Raw genomic sequence first — 19,464 nt, forward strand, 5'->3', positions numbered from 1 at the left:
TCGTATGATTCAAGAGGATTTTTTTGATTTGATTAGTGAGGCATCTTATAACAGACATGTGTAGTTGTCTAAAGCTAACATTTGAGTTCTGGAGAACCTGCCAAGTTGTGTGAATACATGCAGCCTTACTTCTCAAAATGCCTAAACTGTGAAACCCTATTTGAACTCTTACTTTAGGTTTGTAATGAAAAGCTCTTATTAACTACCACACATGTTAGAGCCCATAACCTAAAAACGTTTATTTTCGTAATTGAAAGCACACATTACTACCAGAGCCTCTGCGAAACACTGCGTTTGCCTTGGTCTTCTCTCGGAAGCCTCTCGGACACAAAGGAGCTGTGAGGTTGATTAAGGAACACGTTTAATTAGATACAAGTAAACAAGTGTGGAGTTCTAGAAATATTTGAAACAGCTGTTAAAAGGTAAAACATGCCATGATTAGATGCAACAACACTGGCGACCCTAAGAAAGGAATTACATGAATAAAATCCTCTTTTTCAAATCCTAGATTACTGATTTATGTCTAATGATGGCAAACATGAGCTGTCAATTTACAAAATTTAGTGCTCAGCGGAACAGGTGTGCAAAAGAAATGTAATGTTTAAAAATTCTAAAAAAATCACATTTTGCTCAAAACGTAATTTTTTCCAAAGAAGTTATAACTTGTAGTAACATTTATTTCAGTTAACATAATAAACATTTTTTCGTCGTAGACACTTTAATGATTGCAACCACTTTTGTGCAGTATCTGGTTGATCTTTTCCTTTTCACATTCTTGAATATTTTCCTGAAGCAGCATATTTTAAGTCATTTAACAGAAAACCAGAGTTCCTAAACCTAAGTTAGAATTTGGTTGTATTTTCTTTCTTGCGATCCTGAAAACTAACCTGTTTTCTTATGCACCACCTGTCTATTGTAAGTGCAGCTTTATTCCAAATTTTTTTACTTTTAGAACGGCGCGACGGAATTCTTTTTAACCCTCATCACCGACTCATCACATAATCTTCTCGATGTATACGATGATGTATGAAACTTCATTTAGATTGATGCACTGTAACACCTTGAAATTTCAAGACAAACCTAGCCTACGAACCGGCCAAAAATGCTCGTTACAACAAAACAGTGAATGTTGCAAATGTTCTCAAATCTGATAGGGAAGGCGACTTATCCTTTTATTTTGGATTCCGTGAGAGCTTTCAGCATATCCGGGGTGACAGGATCTTTTTTGTCTCGCGGCCTCCCCAAAATTCTCTGAGCCGCACTAATCATAGAGGAAACCAGAGAGTGATCAGATATCGTCGGTAAGGAGGCCAGATTCTGCGCCCAATCAATGCTAAATAACTCATTGAGTAGCGGAGAAGGACAGTTGGATACATTAAGACGACAATGCCGGTAAAGCGCGGACTGGAAAGTGTTGACTGGCACTGTGGCAAAAATGGTTGAACGAAGCCCATCTTCTCCATCTCGTGAACTGACCTCCAAGGTAAAAACGCACAGTCTCACCATGCTGGCCAGTGGCAGGAGATGGACAGGAATAGAAGCAAAAAACTCAGTCCAAATGTCGGACTTGAAAACATCTGCAAAGAAAAAATACTGACACACACATACAAAAAAAGAAGAAAAGAAATATGCAGGACTCACTCTCGAAAACAAAATTAAAGCCGCCCTGAAACGGGCAAAAAAATCCGCTAAAATGAATTGGGCACAGATGGTCCCTTCATATGAGCACAGATGGTCCCTGGTCGTTAAAGTAAAAAACGAGAATAAACTCTGAATCAATAAATCGGAAATATATATCACCTACAAACTTGAACAAAAAATAAAGTAAAACATGAACGTAGATCGCCTTCCAGAAACGAGCACCAAGAGAATGAAAAAACCTAATTCCTTAAATACTCTACCAAGTCTCCTGATACTAAATACCGAAATTAGAGAAGTTTTTCCGCTAAACGCAGCTAAATTGAAATTTAGACATAACGTTGCACTTAGACTACCCTGTGAGCAGAGGCTACATTTTCGCGGTATGAGCTGGCATGGATAATATCATCCATGGTGCTGGCGTGCGAAAAGTAGCCTCTGCCGACAACCATTAACCCGACAACCGTTCAATTTTCTATCGTGCATGCGCAAAATTCGTCACGCGATTCGCAAGCAACTGGCTCGTCAAATCTGCGTGAGTTTCGCGGAAATCAAACTTGCGAAAACTACCTGAGAACTACTCTCCTCCTCGAGCTTTTATTTTGTTTTTCTGCTTCCCCCCCTCTGGTTTTAAGTATTTTAGCCGCAGAATTTGCCCAGATCGTCTTTTTAAGGAAAGTATTTTTAAGCTATCAACTGTAGTAAGTTCTGTCTGTTATGCGGGGAGCACATTTTTCCGGCTTTAATATTACCTATGGTAATAGTTGTGCTCAAAGTGAAAAATGAAATTCGCTGACAACGCTACGCAGAAGTGATGCTTGAAATAAATTGGATGCTGTAGTCTCAGGATTGTGTTTTAAACTAGTATGAATAAACATAGACAAAACGGTAGTCAGAAAAATTATTTATCGAAAATTTTTATTCGAAAACATATAATTTTATCCTTAAAAGCAACTCGCGTAATACTAACTGGATCGAGGATCATTTCACGCAAGTAAAAGCTGCCGAAGACATCGAATGTCAACGCCAAAATCCGTCTCAAGTCGTATAAAACATCTATGAAACAACTATAAATACTTGAATTTCCATTTAGAAACGGAACTTCCTTGACCATTAACGTGCAAGTTGTACCTGAAAATTCGTTAAAAACTTTCCGCTTTGGTTTCTTTTCAGAACAGGACAGCGTTCCACCGTGAAGAAGCCAACCAGGTTGAAGTCCTTGAGGGCGAATCGGTGTTCAGCTAAAAGCTTTTTTTCTGCTTTTTCCACTAAAAGAAAACTGATTCTTTTGAACATTCCAGTTCCCATCTGTGTCTTAAAACAGTGCATTTAGCCTTGCATTGAGAGGCGACACAACAAAAATCACCGCAGTATCCATTTTCTTTGCCTGGCAAACAAAAACTACCATATGATAAATTAACGATCTTTACATGGTCCCGTAAGAAGCACCGGCAGCAGCTTGTTTCGGTATTCCGACAGCTTTAAAATACAGAGCTTATTCAAGTTGTTGACGACGCTCTTTTAAATACATAAACAGAGATTTTTGAAATTGTTTTGAACTTTTCCTGTTGCTACGTTTGAGCTGTGTTGATCCGCGTTAGTATGCGAGAATTTGGCGCAAAGGGATGCATGAAGGCGCAATAATGGTCAGCGTTCATTCGCTGACGCAAGACTCACGCAATGCTCTAAACCGGTCAAGAACAAGAAAAAACCCGTTTTTTTAATTTATTCGTCCAGATTTCTGGACGGATTTGAACGGTTGTCGGCAGACGCTACTTTTCGCACGCCAGCTCATACCGCGAAAATGTAGCCTCTGCTCGCGGGGTGCACTTAGACACGTAGTGAGAAAACAGGTTAGATTTTAGGATTGCGAAAAGAAAATACACCAAAATTTCCAAGAAGCAAAATATGATATTAAGAAGCATTCTGCCGGTAATCAAGATTAATTTGAATTACTTAGAACTTTCTTTTAAACAATATATCAAGGCTGTTGAAAATATAAGGTTTCAAAATTACTTACTTTCTATTTGCAGTCAGACATACAGTTTTTTTTCTTCTCATGCGGAGGTTATTTGCTAAACACCAAACTTTAAGTTCCATTTAACTTTTCAGTGGCAAGTCTAGATCGTGCAAAATTCGGCTTTATCGATTTCGAAGTTTTTTTGTTTATTGTTGTCATAGTGTAGCGATTTTACTCAAAACTACATGTTGACAAACTTCACTTTGTTAAGGCGATTTGAATAGCCTGAAATTCATCCGATTGCTTCGAGTCGTTTTCTCCTCTCAACAACGTCTGAATCGAGCGGCCGTTAATGCCGTCCATTGACGTCACTCACTACCCGAAAACCGGGTAGTGATTTTGATTGGTTGATCGTCTAAACACTCGCATAATTATGTATAATTATGAAAAATTTTAGCGGGAGTGGCGCTTGATATTCAACGGGTCGCATCCCTGGCCTTCTTTTGTTTACTTCAAGCATTTCGATAAGCTTAATCTTTATCTTAAAACAGCAAAATTGCCCTTGTGTTCGAAACTGAAACGCTAAACTGAACTGCGAATGAAGAATCATTGCGGAGAGTCGGTAGGTTTTTCATTTAGAGCCCCTTGGTTTCGGCGGCCGGTGATTTTGTTTACACGAAGTTTTCTGAGATCAAAGTTATAATTCGACCTTCTTGCTATTTTTACCGTCAAGTATAATGATTCTGTTAGCTTTTCTCTCTTGTCTCCTTATTTTTTTCCTTCGTGAAGGACCAAATAGCTTCTTTTCAATTAAAGCAAATCATTGTGTTTTTGAATTACTGAGTGTTCCGTGTGTGTGTTTATTTCATTGCGTGATTGCGACCGAGTTTGATAGCATTTAGTACAACCGGTTGACAGTTGTACTGTATGCAGTTGATAGTTTGAAAGTTAAACATGAATTGATCGGAAAAAATAAAGCCGTTATGTATCATGCAGACATTTCCGAACGATATTTCTCGGTTTGCCACTTGAAAATCGTGTTTTAGCGGAGCTCTGGCGCGCAAAGCGCGCCTGCGGAGCACCATGGGTAAGTAAATCTACCCATCCCAGAAAATTTGGTAATCACGTGACCGTACACCGCCCTCAGCCCGCCCGCCCGTCCGTCCGCACCACAGGGCAACCAATGTTCAATCTCACACTTTCTAGCTAGTTTGGGAGCACAGGAAGACTGAGATTGCAGACATATTGCACATCAATCTTGTGATCAATTGACAGCTGTCAAAACAGGGTATCCGCTGATCAGTATCACCTGATCGTATCGCGGGCTCAGGTGTCGACCCATCGAGCTCGAGTATCTTTTTGAAGTTATCCCCTGACAAGTTACTATTTTTCAAATGATTGCAGGCTCAAGTTTAATTTTTCAATTCATATGAATTATGTTGTGTTTTATATGTGCCGCACAATTAAAATTTTGATTTCAAACTGACCTCGGCAGCTAAAAAGTAAGCCAGTTTTTACAGGAAGGGAGGACATGCTAGTTGCTTTTGACTTTTCTCACCAAGGTCACGCGTTGGTCACGCTCTACGTCCAATTTTTATACTCTGATTGGTCAAAATTTGACAGGTGAGTTCACGCGGAAAATCTATGCAGCATCTTGAAACTTGTTTACTTTGACAGCTGAAGCTGACAGAGTTTTGTGTCAACTTGTGATGTTTTTAACTGTTTTTTTCCACTGAATGTACAAAGTGAAATTCAGCTGCTATCAAAAGTCTTCTGTTATTCATGGCTAGTTTGTTTAGTGGGTTTTTGTATAGGTAATAGCATGATTTGTAGTGATATTTGGCATAAATACCACGAGAGATATTTCGAAATTGTTATACGTAATTTCTCGAGCCGTTAGGCGAGGGAAATTTGAGACAATTTCGAAATATCACGAGTGGTATTTATATCAAATATCACGTCAAATCATGCTATTATTTGTTTATACTACTACCCGCAAAGGTTTGTAATTTTCACATGTAGGTATTTCAAATTAAGCTGAAATACCACTGCTCTAAGCCAATCAAATTGCAGAAATTTCTCATGTAGTAGTATAAGGTTGAGAAATACGTCGCTTTGGCAAAGTCGGAAATCCGATTTCGGATGGCATCGTTTTCGTTTTTCACCTTGCTTGATGCGTAAGACGGTTGAAAAGTCTGAAGCGATTCTGGCCTTACTTGATAGTTTTCAGTGCATCTCGAAAGGTAAGCCTGAGTAATTATTGTATTTGATGTTTGTTTTTTATATCTAATTTAATGAAGTCGAGCGTAGTTTACGCGGCTATTTGGTTTATGCACATTTGTAAGATTTGAGACAATGATCTGACCGAGAGTGACCGAGTATCAGGTTTGATTATAAGCTTATGGAACTTTAAAAAGCCTTTAGACATTTTCTCACCGCAAATAGAAAGAAAACGTTCCAAAGAATATTTGGTTAAAAATTGTGGCTGTAAAAGAAAGCTTTGAGCGATTTTCTTGCCTCAAGTTCATCTTTGAAAAAAGCAAACACCGGGAAGCCGGCTTAAAACGTAAACAAGGATTTTCAGAGACACTTTAATACTTGTCTTCGTGAATGAAAATTGTTGTCTCTGTATATGTTTCACCTTATTATTTTCCCTTTCTTTATTGATTGTTAGTAGTCTCTTTTGCAATTTTAATCGCTGTGCCGTTTGTTTTCAGTCGCTCATGAACATCGCTTGCAGGAGTAGTCAAAATGCCGCGCGTATCATACGCTTTTGAAGATTACAGATCGTTATAGAATCATTAAATAAAAAATAAACATAATAAATTCTTTATTGCGTTGAAGCGTATAACTATATTAATCTTAATTTAAACAGTCGACTTGTCAAAAGTGAGAACCGGCTAGCCGTATAGGTGATTTTGGAAATTTTTTTGACGGTTTCGCTAAAAGCTAGCCCACGCTTGCTTTGATCGTCCTGAATATTGAATGAGTGCAATTTGTATTGCAAAAGTGTGAAACACTGCATTCTGTCCGAGGTCTGTACGATGAAAACGGCGCCTCATGGTACTGTTTCACCTCAGATGTGATGTACAAAAAGTATAAAAGGTTGGTTTACACGTCCCCAGACTTGTTGGCAAGATTTTGTAAAGTAAACATGTCGAACGCAAAAAATTCGGCCTGATTTGTTTTCCAGGCATAATCTACTGTGATCAAGAGCCATTATGGCTCTTAAATGTGATCGAAGATGATTGCTATTTTTTGGGTGTGCATATAAAGGCTATCAACTCGATGTAAGATTAAGTTCACTCTTAGCTTGGACTGTTTGCAAATTATTTTTCCCGAAAATCACGTAGTCTTTCCCTCAAAAGTCACATGAATGTGCTCTAAAGTTAACTGATTTGTGGAATAAAAGTTTATTGTTTGATTTGAATTATAAATTCGAGTTAATAGGAGCTTCGCTTTTAGCCCTGGCTAAATCTATATATTACTCTTTGCATTAATTAAAGCGGATCAATCTTAGCAGCTGGGCACAGAACCTTATATAAAAACAGTAACAGAATATAATATACCAGACCTTATATATTCCACTGCACTAAAATTACCCTATTCTAGTTGCTGTGTCACTAAATAACGCAATTAAATTAAAATAGCTCATTACTGAAAGTCCTTCTTACGAACGCCTTTCTTTAACACTTAACAATTATGTAAAAAGTTTTTCGTGTAACAGTTAACTTACAGAACGCGTAAGAGTGCTTACACAAGCCTTTTGTAAGATACTTACCTCTTGTGTAAGAAGGCTTACGCAAGTCTTCTGTAAGGACTCTTTATACAAGGCTTGTGTAAGTATTTATCACAAGGCTTTTATAAAGAGTCCTTACAGAAGACTTAAAGGTGCTTACACAAGGCTTGTGTAAAACACTTAAACAAGCCTTGTATAAAAGTCCTTACACAAGCCTTGTGTAAGAGTCCTTACACAAGGCTTGTGTAAGAGTCCTTACACAAGGCTTGTGTAAGGTTGCTTACACAAGGCTTGTGTAAGATACTTACAGAAGGCTTGTGTAAGATACTTACAGAAGGCTTGTGTAAGAGTCCTTACAGAAGGCTTGTGTAAGAGTCCTTACAGAAGGCTTGTGTAACGTTGCTTACACAAGGCTTGTGTAAGAGTCCTTACAGAAGGCTTGTGTAAGGTTGCTTACACAAGGCTTGTGTAAGATACTTACAGAAGGCTTGTGTAAGATACTTACAGAAGGCTTGTGTAAGAGTCCTTACAGAAGGCTTGTGTAAGAGTCCTTACAGAAGGCTTGTGTAACGTTGCTTACACAAGGCTTGTGTAAGAGTCCTTACACAAGGCTTGTGTAAGGTTGCGTACACAAGGCTTGTGTAAGATACTTACAGAACGCGAAGAAGGCTTACACAAGGCTTGTGTAAGATACTTACAGAACGCGAAGAAGGCTTACACAAGGCTTGTGTAAGATACTTACAGAACGCGAAGAAGGCTTACACAAGGCTTGTGTAAGATACTTACAGAACGCAAAGAAGGCTTACACAAGGCTTGTGTAAGATACTTACAGAACGCGAAGAAGGCTTACACAAGGCTTGTGTAAGATACTTACCGAACGCGTAAGAAAGCTTACACCAGGCTTGTGTAAGATACTTACAGAACGCGAAGAAGGCTTACACAAGGCTTGTGTAAGATACTTATTTACAGAGGGCTTGTGTAAGAGTCTAACAAAACGCCGAAGAAGGCTTACAGAAGGCTTTTGTACAAGTCTTTACACAAGGCTTGCTACAGAAGGCTTATTTGAGATTTATACCGAAGACTTGTATAAGAGTCATTACTGGCGGTTTGTGTAAGAAAGGCTTGTGAATCGCTTAGGGTATTCTTTAAAGACTTGTGTAAGACTCGTTACACCATGTACAAATGCCTTCGGTATAAAACCCTTTTTCTACGCCATTAAAGTCATCGATATTGGGGTTTTTTGCGATTGTAGTGATAAATGCCACTTGCAGAGCAGGGAGATGTTGGCGATCATTTGTCAACGATGATTGTTCGCTCCGTTTGAAAGAGTCTTCCTTTTCTTCCTTGACTTTTTTGAGAACCTCCCAAGATAATGATGATTTTGTCGTTTTTAATCCTCCCATGCTACCCACAACATTAATGATACGTTTATCTGAGTTCATCTATGAGACTTTATTTTCAAAACTTCTACAAACAACAAATAGCATTAAAAAAATTGTCAATAATCGGTGAAGGATTTTGCCCAAGCTACATGCACGGCTTTGCCCTTTTTATTGAGTGTAATTTTTGTCTGTAACTATAAAGCGTCGGTATTTAAAAAATCACGTAAACGGTAATAAATGTTTCCCTTCCCACACTCGTACCTGACTGATTTGTCGTTTATTCAAATTTTCATCTTCTACATAAAAATAATGTTGGCACATCGATAAATTCAATTTCAACAGAACTCTAATCTAAGACTCATCAATACGTATTCCAACTGTCTGTGAGTAACATATAATATCAGCAATTAACTACAAATTTGAGCATACAATTTAAATCAACGATATAGACAAAGAGCACCTTTAATAAGCCTATGCTATGATTTTCTACAATCATTCTGAGTATTTTCTATCCATAATTTTTTGGCTGTCAAGGTGACCCTTCTTTTTATGTCTTTGCTACAAATTTTTAATACGAAATCTCTCTTCCTGAGTTGAAACAATATTTCACTCGTTCGCGCTTTTTCAACACTGGAAGAGAGATTCCATACCTCAGCGCGGCCACGTCATATGTTTTACTGTTTTCAGTGAAGGAAATTTTTTTCCCTGGTATTTCCTTGGAAGAATTTTATTTCCTCGAGATCATTATGCAGGAAATTTTTTTATAAATTATTACCCCCCCCCCCCCCCACCCCCCCACTTCAAAACGTCACATGGTAGGCTCCTAAATAATGACAGACCCGGGGTTAGATTTATAAATACGTGGGATTTACAACTGCTATTTTCACAGTTATGGATTTAGGGGGAGTTTCCGACTTGATTCTTACTTCTATGTACTCCCCCTCTTTCAAAAGTACATACTTAGGACCCTCCAAGTCCACGTAAGCTTGGGTTTTCTCGTCACTTGATTTCACGAAAAAGCTGTCAAAACGAAAGATAACAATTTGGTTAATTGACAATCTATTAATTCCAGTAACAATCGTCAATACTTTGAGTCTGGAACCCCATCTAAGGAAGGAAAAATTTTTTGCGAGGTCGACAACGGCATTGTTAACTGAAGTCCCGCTCTCCTTGGAAAAGGAGGAAAAGAAAAAGTCACGCGATGAAAGAGAATACATTCGGGAAAGAAAAACAAACTTTCTTTTTTTGGTTATAGTGCATGATACAATTTGCGATACGGTGTTCGTTCTCTTGTTTACCCTATTACCTATGGAGACAATACTGAATTCGCATAAACTATTTCGGTTCTCCTCAATGAGTATCTTTGTTATTAAGGGTACGGTTTTTACTTAACGTAGGGACAGCTCTACAATGGCCGATTATTGCTACAGCCGTCAACAAATACTTGCCTTGGGACGACAGCAATGTCCTCCAACCCCTGGATGTATTTCAGGCGCACTAAGCCTTTTTGGAAGTATAACCTCCACCTCCTTTCAAGTTTAACAAAGACTGGTGAGGCTAAAGGGCCTGATCCTGCACCCAGTCCTGTCCACGTTAGGACGAACTGTTCTGATGGTGAACGATGTGGAAGAACGGCCAATCGTCCCTGCAATAACAGTTTTGAAAAACGATCATTATTTTTCTGTCCTCTATCCTCTGTCTGCTGAGATATCAGGGGCACCCAGCGACATTTTTCTGTCAAATAACTGTTCCAAGACAACCATTCCATTCGTGTGAAATATTTGGAGGTTCTCTAACAGATTAACTACGATTTTCGGAGGTTGTGTTATCCACATTTTAATACTAATATATTGTGTTTAATAAAAAAGGTCTCCTAAAAATCTCGGTATAAAGACAAAATGTCCCCTGTAATTTCTAAATTTGAAATTAAGGCTACTTCATGTCCTCAAACTTTCGCCGGACCCATAATGGTAGCTGACACTTTCGGATGAGACGAAAAAGCCACCTATACTAAGACTTTCGTGACGACCAAAGTTCCTCTGAGACATCTAAACAGATTACTGGTTTTTAGGGCAATTCAAAATTAACCTCACAGGCTTTCAAGGCACAGAGAAAACTATTTAAGACACTTCTGGCGTATTCGGAAACTTGGGTGCCTAATTGAAAAGTAAACGCTTGTTTGGCCATTTTTTTTTTCTCAAAGCTTTTCACCGAAGAAACTTAAGTCAACAGTAACTGAGTTTTTTCTGGCTATGAATAATCGATTTAAATTTTTTTGACCCACCTTCTCCGACTTCCACAGAATTCCCCTTCTTTCACTTTCCATTAAAGATATATGACGTTCCAGTTTTTCTTTTTTGTGTTTCAACATTTCCCCTTTCCTACAATGCTGCCCGCAGCCACGTACGGGACATTGCTCTACAACTTTGCCATTGTAACCAAAGAGCGAGGAAAAACGGCTTTTGTTCGCTCAGATATCGTTAATTCAAACAGTATGCACTTTTATCTTTAAATTATCGTAAATCGCGTTATTCCTGGATTATTTCGACTTCTCATTTGTGTAAAGGAAATATCACTAAGCCTCATGTCTCGTGACTTACAAGAACGATTCTCGCGCCAACGCGGACAAAAAGTTGAAACTCTTGGTTGATTTTATTTGCCTCCCCCTTAAGTTTAAATTTGATGAACCTTTTCCAATCTGCGCTTTAGTTAACAACAATGCACGGGGGCGGGGGCTGCATTGTGCATTCCCAAAAATTCTAACTTTTTTGACCGCCCTTTCACATGCTTTGAACCGCGGCAATTAGTGATTATACTTTCACAATTTCATCAAGTCCGCAACAATCGTTTAGGTTTAGGGAAGTTTTAGATCCGAAAAGATACTCTTTCCAGCTCTCGTGAAAAAAAAATTGTATCTTTGAAGCAAGAACTGTAATAGAAATTCTCTCTTTTTCTTAGTCCGTCGAGCGAAACACACGAGACATGCAATTGACCACGTATGTTCCTGCACGCGGTCTAGTCTAGTCTAGTCTAGTCAGTCATTTTTTTATCCTTGACATTAGTATCCTTGCATTTAGGTGGAGATGCAAGTGCATCCGGACAATCAGGTATTTAGCAAAAAAAACACAATTAAAAAACTGGAATTATGTTTGTAAGATATTAATTTGTAGAAGACAGTGAGGTTTTCGATCAAAAAGTCTGTCTCATCAAGAAGAACTGTTGGAGACGATATCGAGCCTCTTTGTGGCGAGCTTTGAGATTCCAGAAACCCTAGGGTCGAGTTTAGTTTCGGGACTTTCGGGATCAGCGCAGCATAGCCTGTTCCAGGCAAGACGAATGATCCGGAACAGGAGATCGACGTACCCAAAACAAATACACATGGATGTTATTTTGTTGTAAAGAACATGGGTAAAGGTAAAGTTAATCTTTGTCAATTTCCTAAAGTAACTCATCCTTTTCTTAAATCTATTTTCAGGTAGAGATGAAGGGGATACTGTCGATCGGGCTGACAATGAAGGTAAGCCTAACTTATAACAAGCTTTTTTGAAGTTAAGCTTAATTGAAATAAGCTATTACGTCTCAAGTTATTCTTTTAGCATTTGATATCACTTTTTTTTGGTCCATGAGTTATGAGTCAATGAGTCAGACATCAACAGTAGTCTAGCTAGTAATGATGTGCCGATCATGGGCCAGTGGTGGATCCGAGATAACTGCACGACGGAGTACTTAGTATTTACAGCTGATAATTACTGTTATAATTATATAAACACTGAGCATATGGAAATTAAGAAAATTATCGTCATTTTTTCAATTACATTGTTGTGCAATGGTAAAGTAATGCATAATGTTAACTCATTATTAAAAATAATATTATTGTCAAAACAAATTTTAGATCAAGACGTGTCGACTGTTCCAGGGGATGCAGATGATGCACCAGCAGAGCCAGGGCCTTCTGGAGAGAGTGAGTGCAATGAATAGAGCTTTGCTTTTTACTTAAAAAACTTCATAACAGCCGTCCCTCACAATCCCCCCCATCCCTTTGTTGTCAGATGATCCAGGTGCTGCGGATTTGGATCGTTCCGTCTCGTCTCCAGATTAGAATAAACCAATCAGATCAAATGATTGTCATACAATGCCAATAACATCTTTTTCAAGCATATTGACATGTCATTCGCAAAATTAATGCTAATGAGACTCAATGGCTATTTTTTTGCACGAATGATGTCATTGTTAGACGTCTCCTCTATCATATCCCATCCATAATTCTCAATATTTGAAGACAACTGACAGAGTCGACAGCCCTGCCATATCCCCTCACCTTGTGTGATGAATCCATGCAGCACCTGTTCAAGCAAATAAATACTTGTTCTGACATACTGACTGTATAATTCAACTGTATGATAAGGCACTTGAGTACATCCTCTGGATTTTGCCCATCTCTGGTGAGGCTATGAATAAAATGACCTAAGTGGGGGGTGTAGGTAGACTTATGTGTAGGTATGACAGGCTTGTAGCCATGCAGTTGAACTTCACTGTGGTGATGTTCTGGTTAGAAATTAAGGTCAAAGTACTGATCATGTACTGTTATTCAGATAACGAAAGAGTGGATTATGAAGCTTTGGCAATCCCAGGGACATCTGGCGAGAGTAAGTGCATGTATTAATTATTACTGCTATATGAGACAGCTGTCAATTACATTGAAGTTCAATATACAGAGCAATGCAGCCTCAAATAAACAATAGAGCTCTCTTGTAAAAACTCCATAAAGAATATGGTACCCTCTATATAGCGACACAGCATATTAAAAATATTAAGCTTATGTCACAAATTGCTTATAAGTGAAGACAACCACACAAGTTAAGGCTTTTCTCTTATGCTTCAGGCTGATGTTCCGGTTATTTGAACATTCATTTTGATATGCATAAGTTTCGATCAAAACTTTTAGCTCACAAAATTTAAGGAACAAACTTTTGGGACACTCTGTATTGTACGTCCTCTAGGCGATAAATATTTAGATGAGATAAATCCGAATGGATACAAAAGTGGGCTTTTGGTATACATATATGCCATGCTTATTAAAATTTCGGGTGCATATTAGAAGAAAGGCTGCTGGTTCCCCTATACTGTACCACAGTATAAAGTTCCACAGTGGCTGTCCCATCATAGTGTGCATGTACATATGTCATTGTAATACATCCTGTCATCTTATTGGTGACCCTTATAGGTACTTCAAGAAATACAGGGATTGTTCACACAGGTGCGCAGTAAATTTAATTAATAGGGCATTGTTTGTTAAAAGATAAAACCATGAAATCAATGTGATGAATATTGCTGATGGGGTTGTTAAAGCATGCAGCTGACAAATGTCCAAAGTTTACACCTGATACCTTTCATGTGCCAACTGTAAAAAAATTATTCAATGAAAAACACAAATTAATTAATATTACCTTTTTTTAATTGCCCATTTTAGTTGACAGCAGTGATGAGGATAGTGCACCGCCACCGCGTGTATATCACTCAACACCTGAAAGATCCAACCAGTGTCCACCAGGTACAGAGAAACCCCACTATATCAAACCCCACCATATTTATAAGACACTGTCATGCATAATGAAAAACACCAGAAAAACCACATTTCAGTAACGTATGTACAAACAAACCCAGCTATAAATAAACACAACTATCTTAAATAAATAGATTTAAACAGAATTTTTGATAGTAACTTAAGGGTATAAGTTATTGAAGTTCAATATTAGCCTATGGAATGTTCCTTATTTCAATTTTTTGAATACTTGATACAGTCTGAGGGTGTTTTTAAACTTGATTTAAGCTCACTGTCTAACAGTTACCAAGTGCTGATCACTGAAACTTTATTAACTTTATATGTAGTTGAAAACAGTTTGCATTGATTATTTTAAACATAACTAATAATTTTGATTTGCATGAGTAACCACTGTACATTCATTAAATTTGTCTGTTTTCTGTTGATATAAAGATCCCAACACAATGGCTGATTGGATCACATGTACTGTATATGGTAGGTAGTCTCACATGAGGTAGTGAGTCATATTATGCTAATTTCGATTATAATTATGATTTAATTTGCCCTTAGTTTCAGTGATTTGATTGTACTAACATGTATATATACGTATACTACTGTGGGAACTGTCTAATATTTTTAGGACAAAACAAAACTTGCCTTTTTCTTGTCAATTTCGTTCTTTAGCGGTGAAAATATTGCCACAATCAGATGAGTCATTCAAGCGCTCAGTGTAAAAGACTATTGTTTGCACCTGCAAATGAGTACTGACAACAATACTCCCATTTTTTGGTAACCTTAAAAACAATTGTCAGCAGTCAGTCCACAGTCTGCATTTTACACTGCCCTGTTATTCAAGAGACCATTTAGCCAAAGGCCGCTTGCAGTTTATTAAAATCAGCTATGTTATTTACCAAAAAGGGAACAAAGCAAATTTTTTTTCCACTTGTGATTTCTATGCATTTATTGAAAGGACTCTTTGAGGTTGACGACGTTGAATAATTATGATCCTTTTGGAATATATCAAAATACCAATCTTTATTATATTTAAGTAAGAAACTTTTGGCATGTTTATTTGTACATAATATAACTGCACACTTAAAACATTCCCTGAAAGGAATTTGACTTAAATCTGTTTGGTATTGCTCAGATGGCATTGTAAAGACAGCCATACTAGGCTATCCATGCAGTGAGCAAGCATCTTGGGAGAGAGATGCTGTACAAGGTAAATTATGCCTTTGATACATTTTGTCATTTGATACTTTGGGTTAAGCACTGTGGAGGCTTCTTTTGACCAACTGTTATAATTTTCGGCTCATTATGTCATAATAGAGGTAATTGAAATGGCTCAATCACATGAAGACTCCCTTGATGGCAATTGAATAGTTTTTCCACACTTAAACTATATCCAATTCAATAATGATCTCGAAGTCCTGAGCCTTTGATTGTACCTCCCTTCTTCCTTAAGCCCTTCATGACATACATGTACAGAAAGGCATAAAATTGTGTTTTCTTACCTCAATTAGTCTTATTGCTCAAGTTATAAAGATTAATATTAAAAACAGTCTTTAGAAAATACATGTTACTGCAATAAGTACTAAGTGGTTTTTTGTTTATTCATAAGTTGGAGAGATAAATGAGGAGGCAAATAGTCTCTACGGAGCAGAACTTGGTACGTTTCACTTCAACTGTATAGTATTATTAATTTTTGCTAATTCTGTTTTAACCTTTGACCTTCACACCAATTATTGGTTTTTTCTAGGTGACCTTTTAGAGTAAAAATCCGTTAAAAATGGGCATTTATACAATTAGATGTTCGAAAATCCTAGGAGAGGCTGGCTAGAAAGAAATTGTAGGAAAATTTTGCGAAAATTCTAGATCTCAAATCGTCTTCCGAACAGATATTTTCCGAAAATTGACGTTGTGTGCCCCTGGCCTTTAACGGGTTAATTCAGCTTGTGCTGTACATGATTTTCTATTATACTTCTTCTGGGTGTTTTCCTACATCATCCCCCGCTACCGGTCTCTGCCAACCATTTGTACCATTCTTTATTCATTTGCTTCTACTTTTACTTTTAGTATGTGGGAATCATGCGCGGCAGAGCGAGAACGGGGCAGATGTGGAAGTCAGAGTGTACCAGCCCACGATGTCATCGGCCAACATGGTAGTTGGGGACATCATTTCCGGTAAGTGTGTCAACTTGGTGTAAGGGACAGATGAAAACACTAAATCGGACTAAATCTAACCTTTGACATAATTGTGATGACTGAATGTTATGTCAGCAATATTTTGCGTCCAACCATACTTAATTTGTTTCCCCCCTCAGCTAACCATCTTGTTTAAAAGGAAAGTGCACATTCAATTTGTAGTTTATAGGGCGGCACTCCACTCAAAGACTTATAAAAAATTGTAATACAACGTAACAGGATTAAAAACCCTCAACTGGCAGGATGCAACCAGTTGGCTATTTACAAGCGTGGTCGAGGATTTGAACTCGGGACGACCGAGAACAAATCCAGATGTGGCCAGAGTGGGACTCGAACCAGGGACTGCCGCGTTGCGCACACGACGCGCTGACTACTCGACCACGCTGCCTTACCTTTAATATAACCAATCCAATTTTACTCCGAAGGAGATGATTTGACTGTGAATGTGAGGAGGGCAATAGGAGAGGCAATTGTGGCTGCCCAGGCCGTACGCTGTCAAAGGTACATGTGATACTGCATTTGTAGTTTCTCTCATGGTAAATTTCACCCCAACTTTTCCTATTTAAGGACAATATTATGGACGAGTTTATTAATATTCCATTTTATACCTTCTACGTATCTCTCGAAATACGGTTCTTCAGTTTGAATCCAAATGGCATAATTTTAAACATGACCAGAATGTCTCTTATCCGGCTCAAAATTTGATGGGACAATCGAAACGAAAGCATTTTACTAGGTCTAGCAAAATATATATTTATGTCTATTATAATCGTTTCAGGGACCTGATAGTTGAAAATAGAAATCTAAGAGAGCGCCAAGACATGGAGGCAAGAGCGTCGGTGAGTTGGAGTACCACTGCAGTGCTAATTGTTGAAAAGTAAATTGCTAGTGAGCGCCTTAAGTTCCTTGAAGCCCTTGAATACTTCTTCAATTTGTGTTATTGAAAAGTACGCTTTTTATTATACTCCAAACTAGGCCGATAGGCGATAGAAATCGTATGACTTTGATTTACAGTTCCCTTTAATCAGCTACAGCGTACATTTGTGAGACTACACTGCGAACCAAAAATAGGAAAAGACCATTGATTTAACGTAAAAAAAAAGTAACAAGATTATCAGTACTTCGTAGCAAGCGTTTTTGGAGCAAAGAACGTGGAAAGAGGGCTCTTGTGCCATTTTTTTGCACGCGACCAAAACCGAAAATCCCGATTTTCGTCGTTCCTCGGTTTTTCTTTTCACGAAAACCAGACAGTAACGCTTGCTGCACAGACTAGAAATACTACATAATGTACACAACTGTATACATGTACACAAGTCCAAGTAAACCACGTTTAAAATTTAATCGAGACCATCGACTAATGTACAATGAACCAGATATGTTTTTTCTCTAGGAAATGGCCGACAGAGCACATGCACAAAAAAAGGTAAGCAAAAAATACTTGGTCACTGACTTAGTGTCAAAAGATAACCTTACAGAGACAAACGATATCGTTGGGTATCGACGTTAACTTCGTAACTTCCACGTGCAAATTCGTAAAAAACTGGTGACAAAGGCTGATTTACTTACATAATAGGGCTCTACCCCATCAGCATTGTAGTTTAAAAAAGTGATACAGTAAAAACCCGCTAGTAAGAACTGAAAATTAAGAACCTGTTAGCCTAAAATTTGCCATTTATACCCCCTATAAAGAAGAACCTGTTTAGCCTAGAAAATGGAAAATCATATTAGTGAAATGCAACGGCAAACCTGTGCAAGAATCCTGTTTGGAGAATTAGGAGCTTGGTATTGCTGTGCAAATAAAAGTGCTAATTTATTGATGTACTAAAAAAATAAAGTGCAAGAAGTTTAATAATATTGTTCTATCGCATTTTGAAATTGAAAAATAGGCTGATTACCATCTTGTTTTGTAGCTTGTTTTGTTTTGTTTGTTTGTTTTTTTTTACAGAAATAAGAACCTATTTAAGAACCTAAATAGGCAAAAATTGTGTAAACTACCATTTAAAATTAATAAGAACCTGTTTAGGCTAACGCCAGAAAATGTAGGTTCTTACTCGCGGGTTTTTACTGTAAGTTATAAAGATATCAAAATCTATTTTTCTTTTTCTGGAAGTTGCCTGCCGTCGAAATTGACGAGGATAAAGAAGAAGATGATGATGAGGAGGAGTCTTTGGATGCCACTGTTGTTGACACGGAGGAGGTAAACGTACATGATAAGCTGATATGGGGCTACGCGTGTTTTATTCACCGTTTCATGCATGTAAAATGAGCGCAAGACCATGCCCATCAAGATGGACTTAAAGTGACGTCCACTGATACAAAGGCCCGCGTTATTTGTTTTTTAACACCACATATAACGTTGACTCCATAAATCGATCTGGCCTGTTCCAGGCTCCGAGATAGTCGGGTCCGCTGAATTGAGAAAGTGCGAACACGAAAATAAAATGGGAGGAACTGGGGAAAGGAGGGCAACTTTTCTCTTGCCTTTTACTTTCGCGTCTGCTCCACTGTCTGAGAGCCTGGAACAGGCTCAAATCGATCACGCAATGTTTAATTTTCTGTAAGAGTAGAGTTTGTCCTGGACAACCAAAACATGACAGATATATAAAAAACGCGGTATACTATGGGTGTATATAAATATGTATCATTATATTTTTTAGGTAAGAAAAAGGCGGATCGAGAAATATTCACAAAAGGTAATATAACTGTGAGCGTTAAAGCTAAGTTAGTGACAGTGTGGCTATCCTCTTAAAACTTCATCCTTTTTTACGTTAACAGGACGGGCCAAGGGACCCTAAAATTCCCAAGAAAGATGATGATGATGACGAAGATGCCAATGACAGTACAACGGTAAGGCTTCTTTAAGTGTATTTTGTTTCGTCTTAATACATTTCACGGCTTGCTGAAATTTGAAGCTGCACCTCTAAAAATGTGATGAATGTTATAACGTGTGCAGAATGTGGACTAGATTACAAACGGGAAACGGGTGATGTCCAAAGAA

General features: G+C 38.0%; 1 protein-coding gene across 1 annotated transcript in view; it reads left to right on the forward strand.

Annotated features, from left to right (window-relative positions):
• The window catches only part of LOC140948626 (uncharacterized), a 32,071-nt gene that overhangs the window by 10,849 nt on the left and 1,758 nt on the right, over positions 1–19,464 (forward strand). Inside the window, exons 11-26 of the mRNA XM_073397890.1 lie at positions 11,797–11,826; positions 12,195–12,236; positions 12,612–12,680; positions 13,312–13,365; positions 13,944–13,976; positions 14,190–14,270; positions 14,715–14,756; positions 15,409–15,483; positions 15,883–15,930; positions 16,338–16,445; positions 16,892–16,967; positions 17,245–17,305; positions 17,857–17,889; positions 18,577–18,663; positions 19,124–19,159; positions 19,242–19,313. Coding sequence (XP_073253991.1) covers positions 11,797–11,826; positions 12,195–12,236; positions 12,612–12,680; positions 13,312–13,365; positions 13,944–13,976; positions 14,190–14,270; positions 14,715–14,756; positions 15,409–15,483; positions 15,883–15,930; positions 16,338–16,445; positions 16,892–16,967; positions 17,245–17,305; positions 17,857–17,889; positions 18,577–18,663; positions 19,124–19,159; positions 19,242–19,313 — 947 coding nt within the window. The remainder of the gene's footprint in view (positions 1–11,796; positions 11,827–12,194; positions 12,237–12,611; positions 12,681–13,311; positions 13,366–13,943; positions 13,977–14,189; positions 14,271–14,714; positions 14,757–15,408; positions 15,484–15,882; positions 15,931–16,337; positions 16,446–16,891; positions 16,968–17,244; positions 17,306–17,856; positions 17,890–18,576; positions 18,664–19,123; positions 19,160–19,241; positions 19,314–19,464) is intronic.

This window comes from Porites lutea, chromosome 9, assembly GCF_958299795.1.
Source record: "Porites lutea chromosome 9, jaPorLute2.1, whole genome shotgun sequence".
Lineage (NCBI taxonomy): Eukaryota > Metazoa > Cnidaria > Anthozoa > Scleractinia > Poritidae > Porites > Porites lutea.